General features: G+C 41.0%; 1 protein-coding gene across 1 annotated transcript in view; it reads left to right on the top strand.

Moving 5' to 3' along the window:
• The window catches only part of LOC126419490 (odorant receptor Or2-like), a 47,733-nt gene extending 38,717 nt beyond the window's left edge, over positions 1 to 9,016 (top strand). Inside the window, exon 5 of the mRNA XM_050086679.1 lies at positions 8,894 to 9,016. Within this exon, the coding sequence (XP_049942636.1) occupies positions 8,894 to 8,959 (66 nt within the window). The 3' untranslated portion in view covers positions 8,960 to 9,016. The remainder of the gene's footprint in view (positions 1 to 8,893) is intronic.
• Positions 9,017 to 11,952: the final 2,936 nt, after the last annotated feature.

An 11,952-nucleotide genomic window follows, 5' to 3' on the forward strand; every position in this document is an offset into this window, starting at 1 on the left:
TGAAAATCTTGGACCTCACTGTCGAGCGGCTGCTCATAACCCACACATCACGCCGGTAAATGCCAAACGACGCCTCGATTGTTGTAAGGGGCGTAAACATGGGACAATTGAACAGTGGAAAAACGTTGTGTGGAGTGACGAATCACGATACACAATGTGGCAATCCGATGGCAGAGTGTGGGCATGGCGAATGCCCCGTGAACGTCATCTGCCAGTGTGTGCAGTGCCAACAGTAAAATTCGGAGGCGATGGTGTGTTTTTCATGGAGGGGGCTTGCACCCCTTGTTGTTTTGCGTCGCACTATCACTGCACAGGCCTACATTGATGTTTTAAGCACCTTCTTGCTTCCTACTGTTGAAGAGCAATTCGGGGATGGTGACTGCACCTTTTGACACGATCGAGCAACTGTTTATAATGCACGGTCTGTGCGGAGTGGTTACACGACAATAACATCTCTCTAATGGACTGGCCTGCACAGAATCCTGACCTGAATCCTATTGAACACCTTTGGGATGTTTTGGAATGCCGACTTCGTACCAGGCCTCATCGACCTCGATACCCAGTGCAGCACTCCGTGAAGAATGGGCTGCCATTCCCCAAGAAGCCTTCCAGCAGCTGACTGAACGTATGCCTGCCACAATGGAAGCTGTCATCAAGACTAAGGGTGGCCCTACACCATATTGAACTACAGCATTACCGATGGACTGCGCCACAAACTTGTAAGTCATGTTCAGCCAGGTGTCCAGATACTTTTGATCACATTGTATATTTCTTTGATTTGGATAGTATGTAAATGTAAATAAAATGATAATTGATAATATATCAACAGTTATATGCTATGTATCTATGTTTTGTAACGTATACAAGATGAAAATGCATTCCACTGCCCCATTGCGACCTAGTGGACGTACATAGTGGTCGTTGTGTATATACCCCTTCTCTGTCAGTCGCCGGCTGGAGGTAAACACGAACACTTGTACAGTTATGTTTATGTTTGTGCGTAGTAATTTTACATTTGACATAGAGATTTGTAGTGATCTTCATCACAGTTTGAAGTGTATATGCAATATGAAACGACTTGCAACGCTGAGGGATTATATATTGTCATATTTTAAAGTATAAGGTATGTTACAAATTCTATAGGTTGTGTTACACGACATTGTATCGAGTTATCATGACCGTAAAATATTTTACTATCAGTTTCTGTTCAACCTCTTGCAGATCCGATGATGACATCGTAGCCTTGCTGAAACTGGTAATCTAATAAAATGCTGTTTCAGCGATCATGGACTGTGAAATTCTCTTCAGTTACCATTATCTACTTTGCGTGAGATACATAGTCATTGGGCTGATAATCCAGAAAAAAATGAAAATTTATGTAACTTCATAATTCTGTACAAACTGTGGACCTCTTGTTAAAGTATTTATGAAAAACTTAACTTATTTGTTGGTTATTCCACCAGAAAATTATTCATAGTTTTACTTTCAGGATTCTAATAACCACTTTCTTTTGTGTATGATTTACTACGTCCAGAAACGAGGACAAACTGAAGATGTTTCGGACTGCTAGGGAATGACCACAATTTTATTCCAATACTACACTTTTATTTTTTAACAGAATCCCTTTCTACAATAACGGATTTTGCCAGTCGTTTTACCAGAATGCGCGATTCATCCTCATCGTGCTTTTGTAAAATATCTACAAAATATTGCAACCATCGTAACTTATTCGATGCAAAAGTTAACCAGTCACACATTTGGATAGACGTGGAAGTCAGTCGTTGAATCGCAAATCTGATGAATACGTTGATAAAGCACTACATCGTTCTTAAATTCCCTCAGTTCTCTATTGTAAAAATAGCCATTGTGAAGAGGTGTCTCCTCTTGATGAAAGACATATTTCTTCCATTTTCTTCAGAAGCGTTTCTCTGGCTTTCTTCATCCAGTTGGTCCAAAAAATGAGCGTTTATCAATCACAAGCTGATAAGTATACTTTTAAGCAACATGTATGTTATGAATGGGAGGCGATTTTTTATATAATTCAAAAGTGCTCTGTGTGATTAAGCCCTGTTCGTGAACTTACACTCCTGAAAATGGAAAAAAGAACACATTGACACCGGTGTGTCAGACCCACCATCCTTGCTCCGGACACTGCGAGAGGGCTGTACAAGCAATGATCACACGCACGGCACAGCGGACACACCAGGAACCGCGGTGTTGGCCGTCGAATGGCGCTAGCTGCGCAGCATTTGTGCACCGCCGCCGTCAGTGTCAGCCAGTTTGTCGTGGCATACAGAGCTCCATCGCAGTCTTTAACACTGGTAGCATGCCGCGACAGCGTGGACGTGAACCGTATGTGCAGTTGACGGACTTTGAGCGAGGGCGTATAGTGGGCATGCGGGAGGCTGGGTGGACGTACCGCCGAATTGCTCAACACGTGGGGCGTGAGGTCTCCACAGTACATCGATGTTGTCGCCAGTGGTCGGCGGAAGGTGCACGTGCCCGTCGACCTGGGACCGGACCGCAGCGACGCACGGATGCACGCCAAGACCGTAGGATCCTACGCAGTGCCATAGGGGACTGCACCGCCACTTCCCAGCAAATTACGGACACTGTTGCTCCTGGGGTATCGGCGAGGACCATTCGCAACCGTCTCCATGAAGCTGGGCTACGGTCCCGCACACCGTTAGGCCGTCTTCCGCTCACGCCCCAACATCGTGCAGCCCGCCTCCAGTGGTATCGCGACAGGCGTGAATGGAGGGACGAATGGAGACGTGTCGTCTTCAGCGATGAGAGTCGCTTCTGCCTTGGTGCCAATGATGGTCGTATGTGTGTTTGGCGCCGTGCAGGTGAGCGCCACAATCAGGACTGCATACGACTGAGGCACACAGGGCCAACACCCGGCATCATGGTGTGGGGAGCGATCTCCTACAATGGCCGTACACCACTGGTGATCGTCGAGGGGACACTGAATAGTGCACTGTACATCCAAACCGTCATCGAACCCATCGTTCTACCATTCCTAGACCGGCAAGGGAACTTGCTGTTCCAACAGGACAATGCACGTCCGCATGTATCCCGTGCCACCCAACGTGCTCTAGAAGGTGTAAGTCAACTACCCTGGCCAGCAAGATCTCCGGATCTGTCCCCCATTGAGCATGTTTGGGACTGGATGAAGCGTCGTCTCACGCGGTCTGCACGTCCAGCACGAACGCTGGTCCAACTGAGGCGCCAGGTGGAAATGGCATGGCAAGCCGTTCCACAGGACTACATCCAGCATCTCTACGATCGTCTCCATGGGAGAATAGCGGCCTGCATTGCTGCGAAAGGTGGATATACACTGTACTAGTGCCGACATTGTGCATGCTCTGTTGCCTGTGTCTATGTGCCTGTGGTTCTGTCAGTGTGATCATGTGATGTATCTGACCCCAGGAATGTGTCAATAAAGTTTCCCCTTCCTGCGACAATGAATTCACGGTGTTCTTATTTCAATTTCCAGGAGTGTAGATTAACCCGGGAAGGCACGGATTTGCTGCGACGTTCTTGCAGTCTATTCTTAAACAAACTACAGCGAGAGCAAGCCAGAGAGTAAGTAATTCGCACGCACACGTTCTGTCCTTGCGTTGTAGTAAATAATGTACTTGCAGTGCACACACTCTTGTAGAGAATTACTAGTTGCTACATATTACTTGTAAAATATTCACTATTATTCATGAGGCGCCACTCCAAGGGTGACTGTTATCTTTCTGGTTCGGTGTGATGAATCCGTGTTTCATCGCCTTTGACGATGTTCGATAAAAAGTTGTCGCAAACAGCCTCGTAAGGCTGTGTCCTACGTGAACGACAGAAGCGAGCGACAGTGCGCGCTTCAGGCGACAAAACACAACCGCGGGTGTAGTTACGGTAGTGTCCTACGTGAGCGACATCTGTTTCGCTGCCTGTCTCCCACTGCAACTTGCGACGTTTGAATTCAAATGTGTTTGAATCATGTCGCTGCAGCATGCGCGGCAGAGAGCGACAGCCACGCGTCTTCTCGACAAAGCAGTGGAGCGCACGCGACGGCAGCTATGAATTACTTAACATCCGATTTTAAGGAAACTATTAGGTGAAAAAATTGATTCTTCCGTAACTTATAGCTTGATATCTTTAAACGATAAAGGTCTGAATTTATTTTCGTTATTCGTCATAGTTACTGTGCTGCACGAAATTGAGTACATGACTGCACGAAATTTTTAAGAATTTGCGGAGGTAAAATCCCCTTGTGTAGACTTTCCGTACAGTTCAGTTAAGGTCATACATTATTGCGTATGAAATGTAACCAATATATCTAAATTATATTTAATGCTGACACCGGAATGATATCTCTTTTCATTCACGAGATATTGGTTGTAATAGCCGCGGACGGGTCGCTCACGGCGCGTCCGGACTTTTCCTGCGCTTCGGGAATCAAGTGGTCGTAAAAATCGTCGTATCTCATAAAAGGTTCAAGATTTCGAAACGATGAATTTTGGAAATGACAACACGCAGAAAGGACTATTTAATCATATGATTAACACTCTATACATTTTTTTAAACGCCTGAGCAGCGCGAAAACAAGATTCTCTATAACTTACACCATGAGGTTCTTTTCCAAATTTTCATAGCCAAACAGAGGGAGAGAAACAGATAATCGGGGTATCATAGTGACCAGCATGAGGTCTAGTGTCATGAAAATATTTAACTGCTTGAAAGTAATCTGGATAGTTCACGAAAACTTAATTAATAAAATAAGGAAAAAATAGAATTATATCACGAGAAGCTGCTGCCAAGCTATGTAAATGATGTGTCAAAAATTTCATCTGTTCAAGACCTAAGTATTTTGCATATAAAAAGATACCTTTTTGCGGTATTTAAATGTCAAAAACGCTTCCTTCGAATCAAGTACGTTAGGTAGGCAAACGAGGAGTCAGTAATATCGTGCTTTCTGAATAAAAATTGAAATTAAAAATGAAAGAAATCAGTCAAATATTTTATGAAATGATTTGCGTAAAAGAAATAAGTAGATCAGAGAAACATTCTATGTGCCTTTGAATGGTGCTCGAAATCATGAACAGGAAATGAGGTGCACCAAACGTTTCCCTAATTTTTATTTCATACTTTCAGACAAGTCATTAAGCAAAAACTTTGACTTTCTTTAAAAAAATTTTGTAAGCTATACTTTTACAGACTATGTACAGTAATTGAAAGGCTTGGCCTTAACATTGACTGCTGATGAATTACTCTCGCAACATCAAATATCTGTAAAATTTCACGGTTCATTGTAATTTATTAGGAATTAATTGTTTGTGATATACTGGGATAGGTGTGAAGATTAAGTTCTTTGGAAAGACTTTAAAAATATACTTAGCGATGCAGTGTAAACAGTATACATATAACTTAGGACATAGAATTGTAACTGAGTCAGTAAAAATATAACAACGGCCCAGATTCGATCACAGTACTTTTTCCACGTTCATGATCACGAACTGTATACACAACCCCTACGCCACAACTAACTTTTGTCTGGTGGCATCAATCTGTGTACTAATGTTTTCATTTATCGTAGTTAGTCATGTAATAGTCACTCCTCAGCATTTATTGGTTGTTAAATTTCTTGATCGTGTAAAAAGCATTTGTATAATTTATTGATGAGATAGTCGAATACTCGTCTGCTCATTCATATGTATTCGAAGAATTTGTTTGGTGATCTTCGTAGTTGATGATATTTATGAAATTCTCCATAGAGATTCCTCCCTTTGTAAATCTCATGCACACCATTCCATTTCGCTTTATTTTCTTAAGTAAACCTAATTCTGTAGCCGTACCCTCCAGCTACAGCATTCCACACGTAAGAGACGCCATTTTTCCGAATCTGCGGCAAATTAATATTTGGGTCAACATCTGTAATACTCTAATTCCTCTTTCTCAAACCCCACCCTATGGGGAGAGAGGGAGAGTTTTACTTCCAGCGAATCAAAATTTACGAAATAAATAAGTATTTTTAATTTATCCGTAACCATTTTCCACGCAAATATGAGAACATTAATTTTCTTGAATTACAGCGCCGACTACCAAGAACCAAGGCTAATGTTTAAGACAAAATATACGTAGTTTTTTATGTAGAATCTGATTCTGCAATAAAAGATGAGGATTCCCATTTGAAATTTTAAAGTTGCCTCCCGCTCCACCCCCAGGGGGTTGGCGTGACGGGCTAATTTTACCACCATCAGATGTCCCCCTAGAAAATAATCAACTTTTAATTTTACACATTTTTTCGTGTGAACCCTAGTTTTCGAGTTATTCTGGTTTGTGAACTTAAAATTTACACCCGCTATATACAAGGTCGTCAGAAAATGTCTGAAACGCTTGTTGTGATGTTGTAGGGCAGATTGTACTGAGACATAAATGTTACGAAAAAAATGCAATACGTTGCGCCGTTTCGGAGTTATTTAGCATTGAAGTTAGCGCGTGAATTCAAGTTTCTGCTAACGAAACAAAGCATTCGTTAGGTAACACCGCCCCTGGCAGGCCGCTTGACTGTGAGCGCGCGACGCCCCGATTGGCTAACTTCAATGCTAAATAACTCGGAAACGGCGCAACGTATCGCATTTTTTTCTTAACATTTATGTCTCAGTACAATCTGCCCTACAACATCACGACAAGCGTTTCAGACATTTTCTGACCGACCTGTATATACAGGGTGGTCCATTGATAGTGACCGGGCCAAATATCTCACGAAATAAGCATCAAAGGAAAAAAAAACTACAAAGAACGAAACTCGTCTAGAATTGCTAATCCTGATACTAGAACTATTGCTCCAATTGTTCCTGTTAATGGTCAAGGTCTATAATCTACTAAGTGCACATGGCACTACCATAGGTCAAACGGATATCAACTGCGTTTTTTCAAATAGGAACCCCCATTTTCTATTAGATATTCGTGTAGTACGTAAATAAATATGAATGTTTTAGTTGACCACTTTTTTCGCTTTGTAATAAATGACGTTGTAATAGTCACAAACGTATAAGTACGTGGTATCACGTAACATTCCGCCAGTGCAGACGGTATTTGCTTCGTGATACATTACCCTTGTTAAAATGGAACGTTTCCCAATTGCGGAAAAGGTCGATATCGTGTTGATGTATGGCTATTGTGATCAAACTGCCCAACGGGCATATGCTATGTATGCTACTCGGTATCCTGGACGACATCATCCAAGTGTCCGGACCGTTCGCTGGATAGATTCGATATTTAAGGAAACAGGAAGTGTTCAGCCACATGTGAAACGTCAACCACGACCTGCAACAAATGATGATGCCCAAGTAGATGTTTTAGCTGCTGTCGCGGCAAATCCGCACATCAGTAGCAGACAAATTGCACGAGAATCGGGAATCTCAAGAACGTCGGTGTTCAGAATGCTACATCAATATCGATGGCACCCGTACCATATTTATATGCACCAGGAATTGCATGGCGACGACTTTGAACGTCGTGTACAGTTCTGCCACTGGGCACAAGAGAAATTACGGGACGATGACAGATTTCTTGCACGCGTTCTATTTAGCGACGAAGCGTCATTCACCAACAGCGGTATCGTAAACCGGCATAATATGCACTATTGGGCAACGGATAATCCTTGATGGATGCGACAAATGGAACATCAGCGACCTTCGCGGGTTAATGTATGATGCGGTATTATGGGAGGAAGGATAATTGGCCCCCATTTTATCGTTGGCAATCTAAATGGTGCAATGTATGTTGATTTCCTGCGTATTGTTCTACCGATGTTACTACAAGATGTTTCACTGCGTGGCAGAATGGCGATGTACTTCCAACATGATGGATGTCCGGCACATAGCTCTCGTGCGGTTGAAGCGGTATTGAATAGCATATTTCACGACAGGTGGATTGGTCGTCGAAGCACCATACCATGGCCCGCACGTTCACCGGGTCAGACGTCCCCGACGACGCCAGACATCATGCGTCAGCGCATTGTCAATGCATGTGTGAACATAACGGAAGGCGAACTACTCGCTGTTCAGAAGAATGTCGTTACACGTATTGCCAATTGCATTGAGGTTGACGGACATCATTTTGAGCATTTATTGCATTAATGTGGTATTTACAGGTGATCATGCTGTAACAGCATGCGTTCTCATAAACGATAAGTTCACAAAGGTATATGTATCACATTGGAACACCCAAAATAAAATGTTCAAACGTACCTACATACCTACGTTCTATATTTTAATTTAAAAAACCTACCTGTTACCAACTGTTCGTCTAAAATTGTGAGCCATACGTTTGTGACTATTACAGCGCCATCTATGACAAAGCGAAAAAAAGTGGTCCAACTAAAACATTCATATTTCTTTATGTACTACACGAATAAGTAATAAAAAATTGGGGTTCCTATTTGAAGAAACGCAGTTGATATTTGTTTGACCTATGGCAGCACCATCTAGCGGCCCAGCCATAGCGCCATCTGGTTTCCCCCTTCAAGATAGACAAGTTTCGATTTCGTGAGGCATTTTTTTATGGTTTGTATTAACCAATTACAATAGCCCCTCTCCTCATGTTCGGTCTGTGGAATCGGTTCGTCAGTATTTGATGTGGTTTACGAAATATATCCAGCGGTAACGTTAGGTGACTCACCCTGTATATATATATATATATATATATATATATATATATATATATATATATATATGTGTGTGTGTGTGTGTGTGTGTGTGTGTGTGTGTGCAAAAATTATTTTCAATTCTCTGATTTCGGAAAAAATCAGAGATTTACGTCGTTTCAACTAGAATAAATATTTGTTATTGTTATGAATTTCCTTTGAAAAAGTTCTTATTCTTCGCCTCATCCCTTGCAGCTGGTGAATGCTTCCTACTCGTACTACGCATTACTGGGTCAGATGAACAACCGGTCGGCAAGCTGAAGTCCAGTGGGTATTGATATCCATATCTGCTATTCGTAGTGTTGATACGATTTTTAGGAGGCCACTTTGCAAAAGTACCATATTTAGAAAAAAATACAGCGACAAAATAGTTTTCTTACGTTATTAAAATTAAAAAATGTTCCCAAAATTAGAAATGCTGTAGCACTGCAGATGCGTACACTTAGCTTTATTTATATCAATTATAAACGCAATTTATGACTCATTAACACTTGTTTATTCCGTTTATTTTGAAATATTTCTGTATATACCAGCCACATTTCCTTATGCTTAAGGTGGAGAACGAAATGTGTTTAGAAATAAATACAAATATTTTGTGAGGATCCTATAAATCTGATAAAGTTCTGCAGGAAGATGGAGTTCTTTCTTCTGTTATATTTTTCATGTTTCTTACTCTTTTAGCAGTGGCTCTGTCATCATTACCTGACGCGAAGTTCAAATTGAGACAATATCATATGGAGTGATATTTCAAATTGTGTAACGCATTAACAACTTCATTAACTTTATATTTTTGTATCAAATGTTACATTCTCAATGTTACGTTATTGTGCTGCTGAAAATATATAAACAACTGAAAATATAAGACATTTTGTGAATTGCAACACACTATTTTTTTGGAATAAAAATATAACAGGTTTACAATTTGCCATTATGTTATTACAAGACAAGTTACTTGAATTTTAAATTCAACAGTGTGCTTCCCAAAGAATTTTGTAGATAACAATGTATCCTGTCAATAGAAGATAAAGAAATATTCTGAAGCATCAGTTTCATTGTTCATTTTTATTTATATTTGATTATTTGCAAAGAAATATAAATAACACATAAAGTGTGACTGTGGAACTGCTACTTTTAGAAAAAAAGTTTAGTAACTATGGACCCACACATAAAATTCTCCTTCTAAGTAGTGGGCAAGACCATGAAAGAGTGTCATACAGAGAGTGCCTGAGAATGGGACTGCAAACCAGATCTAATAGCAAATAAAACAGTACAAATAAAATAGAAATAAAGTGTTGCTGTGAAATAATATTTCCAGAAAAATATGATATTTTAGATATGTAATAGTTTTCACAAAAGAAAACAAAGTCCGTTTTAACCATGCAATACTGTCAGATATTGTGTAGGCGGCTGTGTTCTTTACAAGAACGTGATAACACTGATCACAGAATTGATAATAATAATAATGAGCGTATGGCGTTGGTGGTCGGGAGGCACCTCGCGGGGGGGTTCGGCCGCCGCTCCACAAGTTCTTTAACGCCACTACGGCGACTTGTGAATGAATGAGGATGAAATGGTGATGAAACACACACAACACCCAGTCATCTCGAGGCAGAGAAAATCCCTGACCGAGTCGGGAAGCAAACCTGAGACCCCTTGCACGCGAAGAGACAACGCTACCGCAAGACCACCATCCGCGGACACAGAATTGATGAAAACTGCTATAACGAGCCAACTGGCGGTACTCAAGATCGAACTCACGACGACAAGGGATCGTACTCTACCATCGTCGCTATGCCACTGAGGTATGGCTTCCTGCCACGCAAAATTGCTTGAGCGAACCAATCGACCACTACAGCATGAATTTGGTACAGTTTTAATTTTACAGTCGATGACTGTGGATCGCTATTAGTTTTCAGAAGATTCTAGTCGTAGCAGAGCGCCTGGCAAATACTCGAAGTCTAGCTCGTACCGTAGTTGCACTCTTAAAAGACAAATTGAAGACTGATCAACTGTCAGATAATTTCTACTGCAGTAATCATAAACATTGACGAGGCGGCTGGCTCAAATGTCGAATAATAATAAACAGCACCTTTGCCATACACAACTTCGTAATCGTACAGTGACACTATTACACCACGAATAGACACGCTAAAACATTCCAATGACGCCGGCAAACAATATCAAGCAGCAATTACGAGACAGGCAGATTTCAATAACAACTCCCGGTATCGTACTATCGGACAAAACAAAACACCAAACCACATTAAATACAATAACTGGTTATATTACGTCAAGCTAAACGTCACCTCAAGCTTGCAGCTGTTCTCACACACAACAAAATTCTCACAACGCAGCACATTATCTCTGGAAAAGTCTCCTAATCTTTTAATTACTTACAATATTTTTATACGACCAATTCACTTTAAGTTACTCTCACCGATATCTATAAGGATTAAGATAATTGCTCCTACCAATAAATGTCTTTCTGTTTCGTCCAGCGTTCCTATGGAAATAATACGACGTAACATATTCCACAGAATTACCAATCTTTGTTATTAGCATAATCGGTGACTTGTCCGTGATAACTTTCGACAACTTCAATTCTAATTGAAGTTACTTAGGACACTCTTTCCAACAGTGAAATCGTTTTAACTGCTTAGAATATCCACCCTCTGTATATTTAGCGTGGATCAACTCAATTAATGAACTTTTTGATAAGGCAAAACCTACAAATAACATCGTAAAATTGTGTCATGCAAAGCGTTACTAATATCTCTGAAACTAAACCTTTGCTTTTCTCACAAAATATAGCTATACACAACAGCTACTAATTGACCACACCTAAAGGTTTCTTTTAACCCAAGAAAACTGGTATTTATTGGCGCTAGGTATCTCAATACAATTTAATTCACGTAAGTGAGCGAGTGCCAGCAAAGACTAACACACCCCACAAAAACGGAAATTCAGTCATCAAAATAAATATACAAAAATCCTAGGCGCGGCAGCCTCTTTAACCCTAACTTTAAGTAACAATTTAACACAATTCTAAGCCTCTTCAGGCGTTAGCAAAACGCGACCCGCTAAGTTACCTAAATCGAAATAGGCTACTCGTCACCTTGACTAACAAAGTTTTCGTTTAGTTGCGTGTTGCTTGTAAATGGTTCCTTTTATCCTCGTCGCTTATCAACTCAACTACTTATGCGATCTATCATATTACAGTGAAACAGTTCGAATCTGTACGAGCCAGTTCTAGG

The sequence above is a fragment of the Schistocerca serialis genome, chromosome 9 (assembly GCF_023864345.2).
Source record: "Schistocerca serialis cubense isolate TAMUIC-IGC-003099 chromosome 9, iqSchSeri2.2, whole genome shotgun sequence".
Taxonomy (NCBI): Eukaryota; Metazoa; Arthropoda; class Insecta; order Orthoptera; family Acrididae; genus Schistocerca; species Schistocerca serialis.